The 22,896-nt window shown below is 41.6% G+C and overlaps 1 protein-coding gene across 1 annotated transcript in view; it reads left to right on the top strand.

Annotated features, from left to right (window-relative positions):
• LOC145412583 (uncharacterized) overlaps positions 1-22,896 on the top strand; it is a 449,765-nt gene that overhangs the window by 155,095 nt on the left and 271,774 nt on the right. Inside the window, exon 7 of the mRNA XM_080282490.1 lies at positions 18,505-18,638. Within this exon, the coding sequence (XP_080138616.1) occupies positions 18,505-18,638 (134 nt within the window). The remainder of the gene's footprint in view (positions 1-18,504; positions 18,639-22,896) is intronic.

Below are 22,896 nucleotides of genomic sequence, written 5' to 3'. Positions count from 1 at the left end.
AGGAAAGAAAACCCGGAGAAAAGAAATACGCAGAGGAGGAAAGAAGAAACCGGAGGAAGATATACTCGTATATAAAGGTGGAAAGAACTGTGATGCAGAAGAGAAGAGAAAAGATAGGAAAAGAACGAGGGGGGCAACGCGATACCTGAAGATGAAAAGAGAGATGGGGAAGGTGAGATAATGATGGATATAAATAGGCGGAGAAAGGGGATACGAGAGGAGAGATGGGGAAGGAGAGAAGCTGGGGAATAATGATACGTGAGAAAATCTAATGGAGAAGTGTAAGGTGGAGTAAGAAGGAAAGGCGGAAGCTAGAGTGAAAGAGTACAGACACGAAAGATTTAGAAAGGGGAAGAGAGGGAGGTGCCAGGAAGACAAGATGAAAAGCAGCGGGAAACTCAAAAAAGGAAGGAAGGAAAGTTGGCAAGGAAAAGGAGCAGACACGAGAGGTTAGGAAATGCGAAGAGGAAGAAGCTGGGAACCAGGACTGGCGATAGGTTGGAAGGAATGTGATTTAGAAACAATGGGGAAGATAGCCGTGGTAGTGGAGGTGGATTACGCCCTCTGCGGTTGTGTATTTCGAGGCTTTAGAGGATAGTGAGAACAGATAAAAACAGAGTAGAAGAGAATGGAAGAAATCAGCCAGACAGAGGAGGGGCATGAAAGACAGTGAGAGGGACGGTGGCGAAGGTCGTGGCGGAGTCGATATGTCATCTTTGTGTGTGTGTGTGTGTGTGTGTGTGTGTGTGTGTGTGTGTGTGTGTGTGTGTGTGTGTGTGTGTGTGTGTGTGTGTGTGTGTGTGTGTGTGTGTGTGTGTGTGTGTGTGTGTGTGTGTGTCTGTCTGTCTGTCTGTTAGGGTTTCGGAGGACAGTGAGAGAAGAAGAGAGAAACAGAAAGGGACATAAAATAGAATGAGAGAAATGTACCCTGCAGTTTAGGGATAAGAAAGAACAGAGAGAAACTGTCGTGGAGGTGGTGGCTGAGTCGGTATGTCCTCTGTGAATGTGTGTGGGCAAAGATTCAGAGTACAATGACAGAAGATGTGGGAAAGAGAGGAACTGGTGGAATACAATGGCACAACCATACCAGGTATAACGGGGTTGTGAAAGAGATAGTTGAGGAGACAATCGTGGTAGTGGAGGTGGGGTACGTACTGTGTGTGTGTGTGTGTGTGTGTGTGTGTGTGTGTGTGTGTGTGTGTGTGTGTGTGTGTGTGTGTGTGTGTGTGTGTGTGTGTGTGTGTGTGTGTGTGTGTGTGTGTGTGTGTGTGTGTGTGTGTGTGTGTGTGTGTGTGTGTGTGTGTGTGTGTGTGTGTGTGTGTGTGTGTGTGTGTGTGTGTGTGTGTGTGTGTGTGTGTGTGTGTGTGTGTGTGTGTGTGTGTGTGTGTGTGTGTGTGTGTGTGTGTGTGTGTGTGTGTGTGTGTGTGTGTGTGTGTGTGTGTGTGTGTGTGTGTGTGTGTGTGTGTGTGTGTGTGTGTGTGTGTCGGGGCTTCAGAGGACAGCGAAGGTCTTGTGGGAACTTTGGTGAATTTAGCGCATAAAATTCTGTGGCGTCTCTTGGGTTGCAGTTCTTGTCAGCTGTCACCTCATTCTGCCATAAGTGCTGACAGGGCGGAGTGGCGAGTCAGGAATCCTGTGGACGTCGGCGAAATGCTGGGCTAAAAAGTTCCTTGTATTGTGGGATGGCCCGGTGTGTTTTGTGGGTTGTTGTGAAAGCGGAGTTGATGGAAGAATGAGGAGACAGTGACCGAGAACGAGCTGGAAGGATTAGTTGGAGGAGTCGGTGTCTTACCATTATGAAAGCCAAACGTCTTGGTGAATGAGGATAGCATGGCAGAGACTGAAGAGGAAGGGTGAAGAGGAGAAGTATATGATAAGAGAATTTTGTTGATATATAAAGGAAAGAAATGGCAGAATCAGGGAAGAATGACCAAGAATAAGGTGGAATGCTGGGGTGAAGGAATACATGCTGGAATGCCTCATCATAATGAAGGCTAAGTTTATGGGAGAATGAGGAGAGTATGACTGAGATCGAGATGTAAAAATGAACTCAAGGAGTACATGAGGGATAATGTGGATGGGAGAATGAGGAGAGAATGACAGAATAAGGTGGAAGGGTGAAGTGAGCACGAAATGTAGTCTTGCTGTTAGGAAAGTTCAGGTTACCATATTACGAAATCAAAGTCGACTGGAGAATTACTGGTGTATGAACGGGAAAGAATAAGAAATATAAAATAGAAGAGTACATGAAGGAGTGTCTGGTTGTAATGAAAGCTGAATTTGTTGGACAATGAGAACAGCATAACCGAGAAAGAGGTGGAAGGATATAACGTATTAGGAGGGATGGTCTTTTTATTATATAGTTAAGTTAATGGGAGGGCGGGAAGAGGACCATCAAGCATAATGAGGAAGGATAATGCGAAGGGGTATACGTCAGGGAGTTCAGTTACTGAGAGAGTGAAAATGGTAGGAGAAACAGGAGTTACTTTCGTTGAGGTTCTTTCTCATGTAAATCAGGCAAACACTGGTATGATTTCATTCACTCCAAAGGAGATTGATGGAATAAAGCTCTTCGTAATCCCTCCAGTTCGAAAAGACTGTCCCAAGAATAACTAGAGGGGTACTCAGTGGAGCGCGTCTCTCCGTCAAGGGCAACGTAATTTCCAAACCACTCTTCATAATGGGTTAGGTTTTCTCATCATCGATTAGGGTTTGGCAAAAAGTGTTTTCCGGATCCAAAATCAGTAATACGATCCGGATCGGTACCAAAAGTTAATCAATTTTTCCCTGGAACATGGGCAATCAACACACCAAATCTTGTCCAAATCTCTCTTTTAGCTTTTGAATAATCCTGCGAACAGACAGACAGACTAACAAACATCGATACCAAAAGTTAATCGATTGTTCCCTGAGTCATGGGCTATCTACCCACTAAATCTGATCAAAATCTCCCTTTTAGTTTTTTAGTAATCCTGCTAACACACAAATAAACAAACAAACACGGGTAAAAGCATAGTCTCCATGTCGGAGAGAATAAAACTTTGGAGATAGCGAGGATAAAATAAAAATTAAGCCGGAGGATTAAAGACGGCATTTTTCTGACATATTTCATCCATCCATATTGATCCTTTGTCATATTAAAAGCTTCCTCAACTTCCAGCCTTGCTCGCCCACATTTTTATTCAAAAACATCCGCAATCTTCTTGGTAAACTACGTCCCCTTGTTTACACACACGCCCTGAAAAACACGAATATAGTTTTTTTTATTCTCTTTTATTTTCTAGTATATTCTTTTATAGCATATCCTCTTTTATCTTATCCTCTTATCGTATCCCTTTTCACCATATGCTTCTTAACTTATTCTCTTTTACCATATCTTATTTCAAATCATATACCTTTCAGTCTACCACACATACCAGATTCCATCCATGACCTGAAAAACACGGTATGACGAGCCATCCCTCCCTTGTCATCTTGTCTGTTATCATATCCTCATTCACCATATCCTCTTACCGTATCCTCTTTTGCCATATCTTCTTTTAACATATCCTCGTTTACCATATCCTCTTTCTACATTCTTTTTACTGTATCCTCTTTTGCCTTATCCTCTGTTCCCTTGCCTTTCACCATATCCTCTTACTAGCCTATATCCTAAATTATCACATCCTCGTGTACCATCCCTTACCATATCCTCTCTTACGATATTTTCTTACTATATCCTCTCGTAACATATACTCTTTTACCATATCCTCTCACCATATGCTCTTTAATTATATAATCTCTTAGCATATCCTCTTCCATCATTATCCATTCTTATACGTCTGAACCTACCACGCCTTCCAACGACAGAAGCGATTGGTAGAAAACACGTCAGTAAAATAACTCACTCACTCACTCACTCACTCACTCACTCTCTCTCTCTCTCTCTCCCTCACACACACACACACACACACACACACACACAATCATATCCTGTTTCACTCTTCCCATCCCATTACCATAATCTCTTATCCCATATCCATCCGTATTTTTTCAAGTCCCCCGCGCCTCACTCCCAGCTACAGACGCAACCTGAATAAAACACGGCAGTCAAATCCGCGCCTCCTTTTGTTTCTCGGTTCTCTTCCCGGGTTTAATATCATTCTCCCCCTGTGTCTAATTGGCGGACGAGGACAAAAGTGTGCCGTGGGTCAGAAAGTGGAATTGTCTTATTTTGTGTGTGTGTGTGTGTGTGTGTGTGTGTGTGTGTGTGTGTGTGTGTGTGTGTGTGTGTGTGTGTGTGTGTGTGTGCCTCCAGTGACATTTCCGCCTAGCTGTTTTGTTGTTTACCTCCAGTTTTTCTCTTGTTTTCCTTTTTGAAGTACTCGCTTCGTTCCCAGTCTCTGGACCTTCTGTGCCCGCCTACAGTGACATCATCATATTTGTCTTTTTCCTGCTTGTTTTCCTCTTTCCAGTCACTTTTTTTTTTTCTCTCAGTTTTGACATTTCTTCCACCTTCACGTCATCTTTACACTTTGTTTCCCTCTTTGAATGACTCACGTGCTCTTTTGAATCATCTTTTTTTTTTTTTTTTTTTTTTCATTCTTTTGGGGGGAGGTGTTCAGGGATTCTGTACCCACCTCACTGTCCTCTTGGTTGCGTCATTTGTCCTCGAAGTTTTTTTTTTTTTCACTACTTTCTTTTTGTTGATGTCATTTTTCCTCTTTAATGAATAAATTTTTCAACGCCCGTGTTTTCTTTGGTTCAAGCGATATTCCCCACTTTGCTGCCTTTGTGCTTTTCACTTTGAACTACTATTTTATATACACCATTTTGCTATACATTATGTACTCATTTATTTGTGTGTGTTTTTTTTTAGCTATGAATATTGTATTTTCCAGGAGTTGTCTGCCCCCTCCCCCTCCCCCTTGAGGGAAATCTCTCGTTTTGTTGTTCTCTTCTTTTTCTCTAGTTTTCCTCGTCCAGTAACTCTTCTCTCGTTCCTTTTTTTTTAATCCACTTTATTTATGTTGTTACATGTTTCCACAGCCCTGAGTTTGTGACTTCCGGACATCCCCACCCTACTGTACCCTCTCTCTCTCTCTCTCTCTCTCTCTCTCTCTCTCTCTCTCTCTCTCTCTCTCTCTCTCTCTCTCTCTCCTTTTTTTGTCTTTTCCTTCGTTTATCCCCCCCCCTTTTTTTTTACTTTTTGTTTTGACATTTATGTTTTTATTTTCTGATGATCATGTACGCCCCTGGGATTACTGTGCCTCCCGCCTTGACGAATGATTCTTTATGCTTTTCCCCTCCTTTTTTCTTGGGTTTGTGTGCCCGCTTCGAGCTTTGAGTGACATCCCCATTTTACTGCTCTCTTGTATCCTCTGAAATGTTCTTTTTGCCTTTTTGAGCTATTTCCTTTCGCTTGGCACTTTATTTCTCCTATTTCTATCATTCTCTCTCGCTTTCTGTCTTTCTGTACTTTATCCGCCTTGAGTGTCATTGCCATCATCTTTTTGCCTCTTATCTCATTATGTCACCCCTTATTTTCCTTTGCAAATGTCTGTTTCCCGTTTTTTATTTTGCTGTTCCTTTGTTTCGTCCTCCTGTTGTTTTCTTTATGTTTGTACGTTTCTGGAGTTTTATGTAACCGCCTCGAGAGAGATCTCCGTCCTGCTTGTCCTCAATGCCTGATCCTCCAAGGGCCAAAGAATGTCAAAGTCTCGAGTTACTGAATTACTAAGGACCGATAATCTTAGTGCGCGTCAACATATGTGCTAGAACAAGCGCTGGGAACATGTAAGCAACACAGTAACGAACAAGCTGCCAACATGCTCGAAACAGCGGCGTCCAGACCATGTTGGCAACATCATGATGAAGTCTCAGCTGCCTCCTATGGACACACTTATCGCCTCTGCTGCCAGTAAGTTCGAGGCTCCACTGCAACATGTTTGCATACATCTACCCAAATACTGCTGCATACATATATCCAAAAATGTTGCCAGCTGTGTTAACATGTTCAAAGGCACGTGTGGACGCTCCCTTACATTAGACAACCCAGCGCCCAGTACTACACACCAGTCTACGTTGTCGTATGATGGAACTCGTTTTCTGTCGAGTATGTTAGCTGGGTAAGTTTTAAGATTTTGAAAATTTAGTGTTTATCCTATGGGAATATGTACAGGAGGTAGAAATTTGATGGGTTACTTCAGGGAGGTGATCTGAATCAGCCAGTTATGCTCTTGAACACATGGTTTTCGAGATCCTCAGGTTTTCCAAAATTTCTGTTTAGTTTAGATATGTTTTGGATAGTTTGGGAAAGTCTGGTTAGATTTTAGCTTGAGTTTTATTAAGACTGGTCTCTGGATAGTAAAATGGATTAGCGGATTATGGTAAAAGTAGATAGCTGGGAGGGAACAACAGGAAGATAATTATATAAATGGATTATATAGACGGGCTGGTGAATGAGTGAGTGTTTTATATAATATGGATATATTTATAGTGGAGATCAGCTACTCGGTCGTGCGAGCCGATGCCAAGCGTCGCCGGAATGTCCATCTTCCCGTGAGCTGTAAGATACAGTAAACTAAAATACATTCAGCTGGACCCTTACGTTTTGATATTATCCTCCTTTCCAAGGGTCCAACAGGAAACAGCTTTACAGTTTTAACTCCATTCCCCTACCCCACATTTTTGTTTTTTGTTTTTTTTTTTTACTAATGTTGATCATTCACGTGATATTTTCCCCTCCTTCATACTTTCATTCTAAGAAATCGTCTGGATTTTAGTCACACAGCTATCTCACTTCCCTCACACCTCTCCCTCACTCATACACCTTTCCCTCTGACTGCACACCTCTTACTTCACACTTCACCCTCTTGCCCGAACCACCAGTCTCTCTCTCTCTCTCTCTCTCTCTCTCTCTCTCTCTCTCTCTCTCTCTCTCTCTCTCTCTCTCTCTCTCTCTCTCTCTCTCTTTTGCCCCATCCTCGTTTTTTCTACACTCGTTTCTATCGCTTTTCGTTTTCCCTTCCTCCCCCTTTATTTTCCAGTTTTCTTCACCTGTAACTTCACATTTCCTTCACTTTTCTCTGTCCTCCACCTATTCTCCACACTTCCTACACCATTTTTCTCATCCCATCTATACCCACTTTCCAATCCATTCCCTTTCACCTCACTTTCGTCTTCCCTTCTTCTTACCCTCTTCTCTTTCTTCCATTCCCTTTTCTTTCTTTAAGTACGTTCCCATTATTGTTACCCGTCCCCCCCCCCCTTGAGAGGCACGAGGACGGGTATTGTTTTCACTTGGTTTGTCTGTTTGTCTGTTAACAACTTTACGCGAAAACTGTTGCGATTTTTAGTAAAATTACATGGATGACGGACTATGATCTTCTGATCACTTGATTAAATTTTGGGCCAAATTGGGCGAAGGTCCAGGCTGTAGGCCCACAAAATGTAAAAAAAAAAAAAAAAAAAAAAAAATCGTTTTCTCGCCACAACTTTCAAATTTGTCATATCGACCTGAAACCAAAGCCTAAAGGTGCATCTTTCAAATCTGCATTCTATAACATACCTCATGACATCAGGGTGGTCACCCCAAGTCAGCTGTAGGGGGGTCAGTGTCACGTGGGTCGGCCCTAATATTTCAAATGGGCATAAAATTGTCAATATTCATCCGATTTACTCCAAATTTCATATGTGACATCTTTGACTAGATATTCTGTTGTGTTTATAGGTCAGCACTAAAATGACTGCCGGGGACGGGTTTCTTGTGCCTTGGCACCTCTTGTTCTACTGCACTATTCCCCATCCCCCACTTTCCCCATCCTAGCTGTCCTCCTCCTCCTTCACTTACTCTCTTCCTTCACTTTCCTTTCGTTTCCTGTTCCTTCTCTCCGCTTTTCCTTCCCTTCCAACGTCTTCATTCCTCTTCCGACTCTTCCTCCTTCCTCTCCTCTCGTACCCCTCTTTTCACCAGCTTCCCATGCTTCTCCGCTCTCCCTCCTGCGTTTCTCCCCTTCCCACAATCCTCTTTATTCCCTTCTCTGTCTGTCTGTCTGTCTGTCTGTCTCTGTCTCTCTCTCTCTCTCTCTCTCTGCCATCCTTCCTTCCATTCTCTCCCCTTCCTCCCGTCTTCCTTCCTTCCTTCCCCTCCCCTTCCTCCCCGTTTTCCCAAAGTTTCCCCTGGCTCCTATTTTTCATTCTCTCCCCTTCTTCCTTCACTCCCCGTGCTCCGTCACCCTTCCCTCTTCCCTCTACCTATTCATCCTTCCTTTCTCTTCCTCCTCCCCACCACTTCCCCCTCCTGTTTTTCTTCGGTCCCTTCCCTCTCCTTCATATTCAGTCATCTTCTCCCCCTCCCCTACTATTTACCCCCACTTTCCTTTCCCTTACTTCTTTCCTTCTCTTCCCTTCCTCCTCCTCCTCCTCTCTCTTCTCTTCCTCTTCCCCTCTCATCCCTTCTTCCCCTCTCCCTCCCTCTTCTCTCTTCCCCTCTCCTCACACTTTCCTTTCCCTTATTTTCTTTTCTTCCCTTCCTCTTTCCGTCTTCCCTCATTTCCTCTTTCCTTCCCTCCTCCAGTCCCTTCCTTCTTCCACTCCCATAAATCATTCTCTGGCGAAGTTTATTCACGGCCAGTCTCTTAATTCACAGCCCCTCATCGCCACCCACACAAAGGCCACATTCTCGCCTATATTATCTGGAATGTTATTATATTTTTCTATCCTGTTCCTGTATTTCATGTACATTTTCAGCTGGTATACGTAACATGAAAGTAAAGTGTAATGTGCGCAATATACCAGTTAGGAAGAGGTGTTGGGGAGCCTCCTAAGCTGGCAGTAATATAACCCAGCCCCTTTAATCTGCACAGCTCGAGGTCGTCTTTTTCGTTTTATTCTCTCTTCTATCTTATGGGCCGATGGGTGGAACGATCTTTTATAGTAAAGAAGTTTAATGGAGGTAGTTTCTGGCCACGTCACTATGAGAGGATTCCCCAAAGTTATGCATAATTTTCTTGAAGTAACTCGTAAAGTTAACATTATCGTAGCCGAGGACGTCAACAGTCTTATCCTTGGTGCCACCGGACGATTTCCTTCACCTTGAGAAATTGTCGCAGTAGTGAAGGTATTAACGAAGGCCATGTCTAACTTCACTGGTTTGAGAAGTCTGTCCTAGTCTGAGGAAAAATATCCGGTGGTAGCAGGAAAATTGTGTAGCAGCAGTCGTGGTGGGGAAAAAGCAAATCCCATGTAGGCCGAGGACTCCATCTGTATTATAATATTGTTACTGTCAGTCGATTGATATGAGGTTGAGACAGACATAAACAGTGTGTGTGTGTGTGTGTGAGAGAGAGAGAGAGAGAGAGAGAGAGAGAGAGAGAGAGAGAGAGAGAATTATAGTGAAAGGGGTTAATAAAGGCCACACTTACTCTTATTTCGTAAAGCCTCCCCTGAACTAAATAAAACGGCGTGGCAGGGAAATCAGTGACATACTCTGGCTGAAGCGATGGAGTTCTGACCTAATATCCATGCAAATTGCTGACGTCATTACTAGGATTACCCACGCCAGAGCCATTACTGCTTTTCATATTAGCAATTATAGTCACACTTCTATTATTGACTCCTTTATTAATATTTATTTATTTATTTATTTTGTGCGATAGGATAATACTCTTTTTATTCGTTAAGTTCTTGTCCATTTTATTGCAGTGGTTATTATATATTCTCGTTTTCACTATTTATTCATTAAGTTATTGACCGTTTTTATTACACAGTTTATGATATTTTCTCACATTCATCACATTGGCCTGAGACTACGAAAGGAAGGCAGACTCAAGTTTCTGACATCATTCCCTACGTGTCTAGTAGGTTGGTGGAGGATTAGTGTCACTCCCTGTAAAACAAATAACTCTAAGTCCTTGGCCACCCCGTTTGGGATTATGGCGTCTGGCAATGAATGAATGAATGAATTATTAAGGCACATGAGGGAAAATGGCAGAAGTATGACCTTTTAGCTTCACTGCTAAATACAATATATAAAATGGAATGCAGTCTACTCATACCCCATCCTCATTTTTTTTATAATGACCATTATAAATTTGGCTTAAATTGTCTTCATCGCCCCCACAGTTCTAATTATATGTCCCTAAGTTTATTCTCGTTTTCTTTTTCTTTTTCTTTTTTTTTATAGCGCTTCCATCATATCAGTTTTAATTAGGCAATCAAGGAAAGCGAGGTCATTTTAATTTTTCATCTCTGATTAAACTTCTACAGTCATACTTTCAGGAAATTTAATGAATAGAAAATACGAGCATACATCAGCATAATTGAACGGCGTGGAAATAATATTTGTTTCAGTGTCGGGAATATAGGGCCACACGCACTTCAATTACTGCACTCTCTCTCTCTTTCTCTCTCTCTACTGTATATATATATATATATATATATATATATATATATATATATATATATATATATATATATATATATTGTTACATAGCCTATGATTTCATCATCCTTTGTGTAATTTTAACGCACAGTATGCAGCATGTTTGATCACGAGCGTGTTCTGCCTCAGTCCCCCCCTTCTACCGTTATAGTATAGTAAGTCGTTCTCTCTGTTATACTTTGCGGGATTTTCAGCTCTCTGTCCCCATGGCTTCATTTGCGCGTCCCTCTTACAAGTTGTATCAAGCTCTGCCAGCCCCTATATAATGAGCTCAGTCTCTGCATCATTGCCACTTAGATCTGCTCCTCATTTTGTTCACATCTCTGTCCTCCCCTGTACAGATATTATTATTGTGAGTGCTCAAGAAATCTCCAACCATCTAGCAGCTGTGTGTAATTTGAGTATAACTGTTGTTGCATTTTTTCTTGTACTGTATAGCATAAGTTTAATTTGTAGGCCTAGTGAAGTTTTTGTAATTCGTGTGGGGTTCTTTATGTCAGTCATTTTTGATAATAGTTTGTATCTGTAATTATTTATCTGGCATTCACTGAGTATTATCTGGTATCTCATTTTATTAGGGCTGACTTAGATAAATTTACTCTTGCTAATTTCGTGTTAATGGAGGCTGTTGCAGTTAACCATATATTTAACCTGTTTTTGCCATTACATTATCCTTGTGGGTCCTGAATGTTTTGTTGTTAGTTTGAGCATTAAACTTAACTTGTAATTTTACCAAACTCTTTTGTTTTGAACCTGGAACTTTACGGGACAGTAGTGACTCTTAGTATTCTCACTTAAAGTGTACATTATCTTTCTCTGTTCCGTAACATAAATTTGGCGACCTCATATCACGATATTCAGGATATTATCATAAGGATATTGTTTGATATTTTGTGACTGTGATATATTCATGATGGCTACTATTACTACACTTGATGAAGCCAAAGATTTTTTGTCAAATGTGCAAACAGTGTGTGATATAGAAAACAGAACAAAGAATGAACTTAAGCTTGTTGCTCAACAATTGGGAATTGTTGTTCGCTCTCATCATTCTAAAGATCAGATTGTTGACATGATTAATGAAAGCTTGTTTTATGTAACTCCTCCAAATGAGCAAACGCAGATTGAATTAGCTAAGTTACAGCTAGCCCTGCAGGAGGCCCGTGCTAGGGAGGCTGAGGCACAAGTTGAACTTGCCAGGATTCAGGCAGACCATGAGTATCGCATGAAACAAGGTGGAACTGGATCATCTAGCTCTTATGATTTTGATGTGGCTAAAAATGTTAAACTTGTCCCTCCTTTTAATGAATCTGATTTAACAAAGTATTTTCAGTTGTTTGAGAGGGTAGCTACAGGTTTTAATTGGCCAAAAAAGTATTGGCCAGTACTCCTTCAAACTGTTCTCACCGGTAAAGCTCAAGTAATTTATGCATCTTTGCCTCAGGATCAATGTGATAATTATGATGTAGTTAAGAGCTTGATTCTCAAGGCCAATGAGCTTGTTCCTGAAGCCTATAGAGTAAAATTTAGGACAACTTACAAGCAAGATAAGCAATCCCATGTTGAGTATGCAAAAATCAAAGAAGATTTGTTGGAGCAGTGGTTAAATTCTAAGAATGTGGATTCTGATTTTGATAAATTTAAGCAGATGATTTTGCTGGAGGACTTCAAAAGGTGTATTTATAAAGATGTAAGCCTATATCTTGATGAGAAAAGAATAGATAATTTGTCTGATGCTGCAGTTTTAGCTGATGAGTATGTTCTCACTCACAAGAGATATTCTAGAGAAAAAGGGAAAGCTGAGAGTAAGTACGTTGCCTCTACTCAGAGTACAGGTAACAGGAAAGAGAATAAGGATGATGTTTCTCAGGAAGTAAATACCAGTTTCACCTCTAGATTTCAGAAAAGTAAATGTACTTATTGTAGTAAGCTTGGTCATACTACGGAGAGATGTTTCAGGAGACAGCGTGATGTGAACAAAAAGGAGTCTTTAAATATTCAGTCAATTGGTCTAGTGTCCACTCTGTAGAGTTCCCAGAATTCTTTAACTGAGTTAACTGAACCTGCTTTGAGGGGTAACTTAAATTCTCATGATGGAGCTCCTCTTTTGAGCAGTAACGTGGGTGACACTCTCAAGAGTTCATGTGCTAATTTCCTGTCTGATGGTTTTGTCAGTCCTCTGGACAGTAATGACAGGAAATCAGTTAAAATATATCGTGATACAGGTGCTTGCCAATCCCTTATGCTGACCAGTGTTCTAGGCTCTAATTTTAATTCCTCTGATGAAACTGTAATCTTACAAGGTGTAGGGAATAATTACTTCTCTGTTCCTCTGTGCAGAGTGAATTTAGAGTCTGGTTTTGTTAATGGTTCTGTTATGGTTGGGTTGGTTGAGACACTCCCAATGTCAGGTGTAACTTTCTTACTTGGAAATGATATTGGTGGAAGTCAAGTGTGTCCAGCTCCTCAGTTGTCTGGTGGGCCAGTGGCTGCGTCCCGGGATTGTGATGTCCCTGATGTGTTCCCTGCATGTGCTGTCACTAGGGCTAAGTCTAAAGTTACTGGTGATTTAGAGGATAATGATGATGATGATGTTATCCTAGCTGACACTTTTCTTGCTAATTTGGACCACTCACCAGATGAGGCAGTACCCCGTAGTGTTGATAATTTGTCTCGTCAAGAGTTGGTTGAGCTGCAGGTTGCTGACCCTGAGTTGAAAGGTCTAGCTAACTCTGCTTGCAGTGAGGAAGAGTCAGCTGGTGCTTCTACTTGTTATTATGTAAAGTCAGGAGTACTTATGAGGAAGTGGAGACCCCCAACAGCATCAGCCGACTGTGAATGGGAGGTTGTACATCAAGTTGTCATCCCTCGTGTTTGTAGGCAGGATATCATTAGAGTGGCTCATGATTCCAGTTTGGCAGGACACCTTGGAGTGAGGAAGACTGTGGCACGCATTTTGAAACACTTCTATGGCCAGGTATCTTCAGGGATGTTTCCTGGTATTGTAAGTCTTGTCACACCTGTCAAGTTGTGGGGAAGTGTAATCAGACCGAAAAGGTTGCACCTCTAGTTCCCATTCCTCCTTTGAGGCGCCTTTCACCCGTGTGTTGGTGGATATTGTGGGCCCTCTTCCTAAGACTTCTTCAGGATTTTCTTATGTGTTGACCATGATTGATATGGCTACTCGTTATCCTGAAGCCATTCCACTTAGAAACATCTCAGCAAAGAACGTGGTTAAGGAAATGCTAGGGTTCTTCACAAAGTTTGGTCTGCCTCAGGAGGTACAGTCAGACCGGGAAGTAATTTCATGTCAAACGTTTTCAAGCAGTCTCTGAAAGAGTTGGGCATCACCCAGATCACGTCTTCAGCTTACCATCCCCAGACCCAAGGAGCGTTGGAGAGATATCATCAAACACTCAAATCGATGCTCAAGAAATACTGTTTGGAACATCAGAAAGACTGGGATAAAGGTCTTCCATTCGTTGTGTTTGCTGCAAGAGAATCTCCAAATGAATCACTGGGCTTCTCACCTTTTGAACTACTGTTTGGCCATGAAGTAAGAGGACCCCTTAAGTTACTCAAGGAATGCTGGCTGTCGGAGGAAGATGACGTCAACCTGCTGGAGTATGTGATGAATTTCAAAGAACGGCTGTCCACTGCTTTACAGCTGGCGAGAGAGAATTTATGAGCTGCTCAGGAGAAGATGAAGACTTGGTATGATAAGAAGTCCAGGTTACGCCACTTTCAGCCAGGAGATCAGGTTTTGATTCTGCTACCAGTTCATGGGCAACCTCTTCAAGCCAAGTTTAGTGGCCCTTATTTCGTGGAGAAGAAACTCAGTGATGTCAACTATGTCATCGCCACACCAGATCGTAGAAAGAGCAAGCAACTATGTCACATCAACATGCTAAATTTATATCACAGGCGGGACGAAAATAATCCAGTCTGCACTGTAGCTGTTCCACCCGAGTCTGCAAGTGAAGCTCTCCCATGCAGTATGAGCCTGAGTGATAGTTTGGGGAAGAATCCTGATATCATGAATGATCTCCAGACTAAGCTTTCTCATCTACCACCCAAGGAAAGGCAGGAGTTTTCGGCATTACTGCAGGAGTACCCGCAAGTGTTCCGTGCCACTCCAGGAAGAACCACTGTGTTGATGCATGATGTCGATGTTGGAGACGCAAAGCCAATTAAATTGCCTCCTTACCGTGTGAACCCAGTGAAAGTTCCTCTCATCCAGAAGGAGCTTGGCTACCTGTCGGACCACAAGATGATTGAGCCCTGTCAGAGCGAGTGGAGTTCTCCTGTCACTCTGGTCCCTAAGCCAGGTGGGTCACAGCGGCTTTGCATTGACTACAGACGTGTTAATCAGATAACTAAAATAGACACTTACCCTCTCCCTCGTGTGGAAGATTGCATAGACAAGATCGGAAAGGCTAGGTTCATAAGTAAGTTTGATTTGTTAAAGGGATACTGGCAAGTACCTATGACTGAACGTGCTAGGGAGATTTCATGTTTTGTAACATTAGGAAAGACATTTGCATGTTCTGTAATGCCATGTACAGATTGTTTTAGAGTAATAAGAAATTTCCTTTGTAAATTTCTTTTTCTTTTTTGGTATGTGTTACATAGCCTAATATTTCATCATCCTTTGTGTAATTTTAACGCACAGTATGCTGCATGTTTGATCACGAGCGTGTTCTGCCTCAGTCCCCCCCTTCTACCGTTATAGTAGAGTAAGTCGTTCTCTCTGTTATACTTTGCGGGATTTTCAGCTCTCTGTCCCCATGGCTTCATTTGCGCGTCCCTCTTACAAGTTGTATCAAGCTCTGCCAGCCCCTATATAATGAGCTCAGTCTCTGCATCATTGCCACTTAGATCTGCTCCTCATTTTGTTCACATCTCTGTCCTCCCCTGTACAGATATTATTATTGTGAGTGCTCAAGAAATCTCCAACCATCTAGCAGCTGTGTGTAATTTGAGTATAACTGTTGTTGCATTTTTTCTTGTACTGTATAGCATAAGTTTAATTTGTAGGCCTAGTGAAGTTTTTGTAATTCGTGTGGGGTTCTTTATGTCAGTCATTTTTGATAATAGTTTGTATCTGTAATTATTTATCTGGCATTCACTGAGTATTATCTGGTATCTCATTTTATTAGGGCTGACTTAGATAAATTTACTCTTGCTAATTTCGTGTTAATGGAGGCTGTTGCAGTTAACCATATATTTAACCCGTTTTTGCCATTACATTATCCTTGTGGGTCCTGAATGTTTTGTTGTTAGTTTGAGCATTAAACTTAACTTGTAATTTTACCAAACTCTTTTGTTTTGAACCTGGAACTTTACGGGACAGTAGTGACTCTTAGTATTCTCACTTAAAGTGTACATTATCTTTCTCTGTTCCGTAACAATATATATATATATATATATATATATATATATATATATATATATATATACCGTATATATGATATTGAGCTTTCCTGCAATATTTCGTAACAAACAGAGTAGGAGTAAGGATTTTGTATGTATGAATGCCAGATCACCTCCTTTAGGTTTGTGTGATCTGTGCAGTCTACCAGTCAGTCTGTCTATCTGTCTACATCTATGTATTTGTCCGTCTGTCTGTCTGTCAGTCTGTCTGTCTTCCATCAAATAATGCATCTTCTCTGTATCTCTCATGTCCTGCTCAATCTCTCTGTTGACCACTGCCCAATATATCATACCTGGCTGATGAAAGAACTGTCAACACCAGACGTAGCTACCACCGCCCACTCTCTCCCTTCTAGCCACCTCTTTCCCTCGCCCCTCCTGACTCATCCTTCCATCCCCCTCCCTGTGCGCCTCTCCCTCCATCCCTATCTTGCCCCATTTCCATTCTCCTCGTCTCTGCCCCTCCCTCCACGTCTTCCCCCTCTCGCTTTCCCATCCATCTCGCTCTCTCCCCTCTCTCTATCCCTTCCATCTCCCTTTCCTCCCTTTCCTTGACCCCGCTCCCCCTTCCTCCTTGGGCCCCTACCTTATCCTTCCCGACCACCCAGTTCACTCTCTAATCGACTTCCCTCCCAACTGCTCTATATTTATCCTATTATGATATCCTTCATTTTTGTCTGTAATTTTGAGTCTAATAAAATGTTTAGCACCGGGTCCCTGCACTTCTTATTGGGGCACTGCAGGACTGAATGATGGATAATTGAAATTGTTGTTATTATTCACTGTATATAGAATCCTCTCTCTCTCTCTCTCTCTCTCTCTCTCTCTCTCTCTCTCTCTCTCTCTCTCTCTCCACACACACACACACACACACACACACACACGAATACTGTATATATATATATATATATATATATATATATATATATATATATATATATATATATATATATATATATATTACACACACACACACACACACACACACACACACACACATACATACATACATGCATGCACAGATAAACACACAGACAATGGTGAAAACATTACTCATTCCACTTTCGCTGTGTGAGATAGTTCTGGCTGAAGAATAGAGTAAGAAACATGTAGATAAGAAAGAGAAGAAAAAGAAAGGAGGAGGAAGAGCAGAAAGAGAAGAAAAAGAGTAAGAAGGGAAATGTGGAGGGAAGAAGACTGAAATAATTCTAAAACGAGGCAAAAGAAAAGGGGAGAGAGAGAGAGAGAGAGAGAGAGAGAGAGAGAGAGATGAAAAGGAGCAAGGGAAAGAGGAAAAAGGGAGAGAGAAGGAGAAAGAGTAAAAAGGAGGACAATGTGTGTGGGTGTAGGTGTGCGTGGGTGTGGGCGTGTGTGGATGTGGGTGGGTGTAGACGTGTGTGGGTGTGCGTGTGGATTTATGGATGTGAACGTGGGTGTGATGTATGGCTGTGAGTGTGGGTATGAGCATGGGTGCGAGTGTGAGTGTGTGGGCGTGCCGTGTGTTGAAGAGATGTTATAACAGCCTTCATCAACTCTTTCACGACACGAGGTCCCTTAAATGCCGAAGAAAATCGCATAAAGTTAGCAAGAATAAGAAAAAATTAATCGTAATGAAAGTGTTAGTCAAATTAGATTCCCCTCTCAGCACCCTGATTTTAACCCCTTCCACCCGATGGTATATTGACAGTCTTGCTACCTTTAAGATGATTTGATTTTGATTAGGTGAGAGTTCTTGAACTGAAGGAATTACATATAGTTTTTATTAACCCTTTACTGCTTGCATTTTCTACCATGTTACATACAAACATCTGAAAGTAGCAGGGAATTAAATATAACTTGAATTCTGAAATTGCTGAAGCAATATTCCAAGAACTCCACATTCAAAATGATAATTCCACATTCCAGATTAGAATGAAAAAAAAAAAAAATCCACACTTGTACTTTGGATATGGTGTACAGTCTTTGAAATATACACAGTCCAGAAATGGTTAAAAACACCAAAAAATTTATTTGTCTTAACTGCTGCTACGAAATAACTTTTGTTATCACTGTAGACCTAATATCAAGTGACTTTTGGTATGACGCAAATTTTTTTTACGAATTTTGATCTGTGACCCTGAGAGCAAGGTCAAGGTCACTCACACTAAGCAAATCATGTTCACTCATGACATACTACATTTCCACCAAGTTTGGTCAAAATCGGCCAAATACTTTCCGATTCAGCACTCTCAGGCATGAGGCGGCCATTTTGATTTTCCTCAATATCTCAAAAAGTGTTTGTTGGATCTCAATATCAATACCCAGGTACACTAGTAGATGTTGACGACTACATACTGGAACATTTGCAAAGCAATCGATTCAGTAGTTTTTGCTGTGCAACAGTGCAAAAAACTGAAAAAATAACATAGAGGGCGTTAGTGCTTGGGAAAAAAAAAAGTTTGTGCCAAAAGAACCTGCAACCAAGATACATCACTCCTGAAAGTTTCGCCTCTATCTCGAACGGTTTTGGAAAGCCAGCCTTCTAGATCTTCCCCCCCTCCCCCCAAAAAAAAAGATATATCTACAGTATCAATATGAATTCCAGAGAAAGTGGAGTTCATATAAAAATCAGCGGATAGAAGAGGTTAATCTCTCGTGTCCCTCCCCAGATCCTGACGCTACGAGTAGGCGCCATCAAGGCCAGCTCTGCCGAGTACTATGTGTCCAAGGTGTTCCCGGAGTTGTGGGAGCACATGAAGAACAATGTGGTTGACAATTTCACCACCGGCATCCACAGCTTAAGGTAAGTCATGAAGCGGTTTTAAGACTCAAAACAGCTTAGCAATTTACAGCTTAAGATTAGTGAGACGCTTTATTGGACAAGACAGCGTAAGGTGTGTATCTGAAGTTTGGGACCCACTACTTAAGCCCAAAGGCCTTTACCACAGGCGTATGTTGTATAAGTAAACTGTCACAAACAAAAGTGACCCCTTTACTAAAATATAGCCTTCATGAGTTGTTATGTACTGGAACTGCTGAAGAGGGGTGGGAGGGCCTACGACCTTGGCAGGGAGTAAGAAGTTTGGGCTAGACCATGGATGGGTCTGTTATGTGTTGTCTGTGTTACGCAGCGCAAGCAATAGCAGTCTTTACCGATGTATGATGAGATGCTGTGTGGAACAAGAACTTTGAGTACGAGCACGCTTGGCCTTCGTCACAGTCCTGTTAGATGTGCATACAGTAGTTGCTTGACCAAAGGTGGTCAGGTTGATGAGACAGCATCCACAATGTGCTATATGCTGAGATGCTTGTCGAGGGAAGGCGCTAGAACCTTGTAAGAATAAACTCGGCCTTTATCATTGTGCTTTTGTGTGTGAATCAGCACAATATTAGGGAAGGTAAATCGTCAACAAACTATGGTGCGTGGTAGGGCTGGAGGTAGTGGCTGTCCAGACACATGACTTCTGATATATGTAAATGACAGAGAATGGCTTAGGACAATGAGTTGTGTTTAGGGAACTGACTTTCATTACTTTCTTCTGATACGCTGCTTCTCAAATAAGCTCCTCTCTCTGACTGGGGTGTGGTGGGATTCGCAAATCGGAAGTGGATGGCTTCAGAACCAAGGGTGGCTGACCATAAAATACCATAAAAGAGCAATCAGTGATGATGTATAAATAAAGTGTTTTTAAAGGGGTAATGGGAATGAGGGAATGGGATCTACAATCTTAAAAATTTTCAGACTGGGCCTTATTATATTGCATGTGTAAAGTTTAAAACAGATGGACTTCATTTTACCCATAAGTTTTCTGGGTAATGAGTCATTATGGGTATGGGGCAGACTTTGAAACTTGAAAATCTACATGCTGGGCCTGTACCAAAGGTCTGTTGTGTATGTAGTGTCGCACAAGCAAAGGTGCCACAGTGACCAAAGTACAGCTTCCAAAAATTTGTGATGCGTGGTGATGGAACCAAAGGACTCGGCAGTCTGCGAAATGCAATTAAAAAAAAAAAAAAATAGGCATCCCTCAACCTTGCCCTGCCACTTCGTTTATGATCTGCCGTATGTCCTCTGCTTCCAACCCCCCCCCCCTTTCTCATACAGAAAATATAGGCTAAATACGCTACGTATGTTATGGATGGAGCAAATAAGAAAAAATCAACCGAATTCGACTTTATCATTGCCTAAATACTGAGCTCACGCACGCGACAGCACACCCACGACCTCTCTCTCTCTCTCTCTCTCTCTCTCTCTCTCTCTCTCTCTCTCTCTCAAACACACACACACACACACACACACACACACACACACGTAGACTGTCCTTGCTACTATCAAGTACTGTAGATAAAGGATGAGGAAAATATGACATGCGGTTGGATGCATCTCTATGACGAAATTAATTTAAAAAGAAATGACCCAAAAATAAAAGAACACCAGAGACGCGATATATAAATCCATGAGTGAAAAGTGGAATAAGTAAATAAATAAATAGAGATATAATAAATAACTTCAAAGATACTAAGGCTCAAATACACAAGAACTATATTCCTTGTGCACAAATACGCGCATGAATATGGTCTGGAATCATACTTTTTTTTTTCCCCCCCTCTGCCAGCCCCGTCGCCGTCCTACACAGCTCCACTTGTTGCCGCGTGGGACGGTCACGAAGCCGGCATTAATAACAGCGGTGGGAGTAAGGCCTCAGAATACGAACAATGGGCGGCTGTGTGTACAAAAAAAGTTATAACTAGTATAGTGGTATCAAAGGATAATCAGCAGTAGTGGTAGTAGTAGTAGTAGTAGTAGTAAATAATAATTATATTAATAATAATTATATTATATTATAGTAGTAAATAATAATTATAATAATTATCATTATTATTATTATTATTATTATTATCATATAGTGGCAATTATTACGAGCAAGAGAGCAATGTTTATTCGGTTAAGTTTGGGAATGAGTGGCCCGGCCCGACCGGATCCGTCCGCTACGCTGAGCGGAAGCTAAAAACTTTACTCCTATGTGAAGCAGAGCTGAATTCCTACTGCATGTGATACATTGATTCAACAAATTTTGTTATGAACTAAAAACTCACCCATAAATACGTCGGAACCCCTTTGAATCCCAAGTTTTCCAAGGGAGTGTTTGGCCTAATTGGTGAACACCTCAATTTACGAAATCAGATTTAAAAAAAGATTTTCCGACGAACCACTGTATTTTTTTGGCATGATCTCTAGTATATCAAGAGGAACTTGTGCTAACATGGCGCTTACTCGTTACGCTGTCACAAAGCGCACTTAATTGGTAACAGTAATGATTATGATGATGATTTTTTATTATTATTATTATTATTATTATTATTTCTCATTATTGTTATTATTATTATTATTATTATTATTATTATTATTATTATTATTATTATCCATAATTACTTCGAGAAGAACAGACTACCTGGGCAAATGCACAACAATGGTGAACACACACAATCAGTGGAACTAGTAAGACAACGAATAATAACATGGGCATAGTACCATCAAAGGTAGCAACAGCTACAACTAATTCAGCACCAATTCCAGCAACAATACTAACAGCTGCTACAATAAAATAATAACAGAAGCAGCAGTAACGAAAAAAAGCAACAATAACCGGAACATTAACAAAAAAGACAGCAGCAGCAGCAGCAACAACGGAAGCAGCACCACAGCAGCAGGACCACAGCAGCACCATCACCATCAGCAGCACCAGCACCAGCAACAACAATTGCCACTGCCATAAGAGCAACAGTCATAATAATCACCGCCGTCGCCATATCACCACCACCTCTATGACAACAGCAATTAAGGCTAAAAATAACAACCAATATTCAGGACCGCCGCTACAACCACCACACCTACTATTAAACAACAACAGTAACGATAACATACTACTACCACAACGCCTACCACCACTAACAACACCAGGATCATCATCACCACCACTACCACCACCATCAACAGATTCAACGTCTACAATAAAATGACCACCACCATCACCTCCACAAGCAACAGCAAAATCGCCACCACTATCACCACCACGCCTATTAACGACAAAATCACCATCACCACCACCACCATATACAACAACAATAACAACAACAAGAAGAACGTCACCACCACTATCACCAAAAAACAAAATCACTAGTACCAACATTACCACCACCACAACAAACAACAAAAATTCCATGCCCTCTATCCGCAGGTGCGAAAACCCACTTAAAATTCCAGCAACAGCGCTTTAACCCAACTCAAGCCGCATAAAAAAAAAATAATAATAATAATAATTCCACAACATTTTTTTCCTCTCTCTCTCTCTCTCTCTCTACCGCGGGACTAGTAATTCTGTTATTATCGCGGGCTGAAAAGGGCTGGTGATATGGAGAGATAAGGTCTTTTTTCAGCCGGGCTGTGATGGACACTGGGACTGGGACAATGATTTATCTGGATGATGTTACGAATCAGATGTTGTTGAAGGCAGCTCGTCTTTGCTCGGTCACTTTCTGTCTATCTATCTCTTGTCTAGTCTATAAACCTGTCCATCTATCTATCTGTCTTTCAAACTATCTCCCTACCAATCTTTTTTTATGCAAGGAAGAAGGAACCAAAGGCAAAGAGCTCGCAAACTGTTTCGTCCAAGAAAAACAAAAACAAGATAACAGCCAAATTCAAGATCCGATCATATCTATCTATCTATCGAAATGCCTACCTATCTGTTTATGTCTACTTATCTGTCTATCATATTATGAGATTGGAGGAAGTTAGAGATGGATGGTAGGCAAGTACAGAAGACAGGTGAAAATGAAGATAGTGGCAGAGTACAGTGTATTTCATCTCCTTCATGCCTCTCCCCCTTTTCCCTTCCTCCTTCCCCTCTTCCCTTCCTTCTCGCTCTCCTATGCCTCTTCCCCCTCTTCCCTTCCTCCTCCCTCTCCCATGCCTCCTCCCCTTCCTCCCTTCCACCTCCCTCTCCCATGCCTCCTCTCTCTCTTCTCACTAGCACCTCCTAGGCCTTGGTTTAAAGGTG

Source organism: Coenobita brevimanus, chromosome 93 (genome assembly GCF_032717465.1).
Source record: "Coenobita brevimanus isolate Jiangsu-jjx chromosome 93, ASM3271746v2, whole genome shotgun sequence".
NCBI classification, from domain to species: domain Eukaryota; kingdom Metazoa; phylum Arthropoda; class Malacostraca; order Decapoda; family Coenobitidae; genus Coenobita; species Coenobita brevimanus.
Note: the sequence above shows the minus strand (reverse complement) of the source record. Positions and strands in the feature narration are given on the sequence as shown.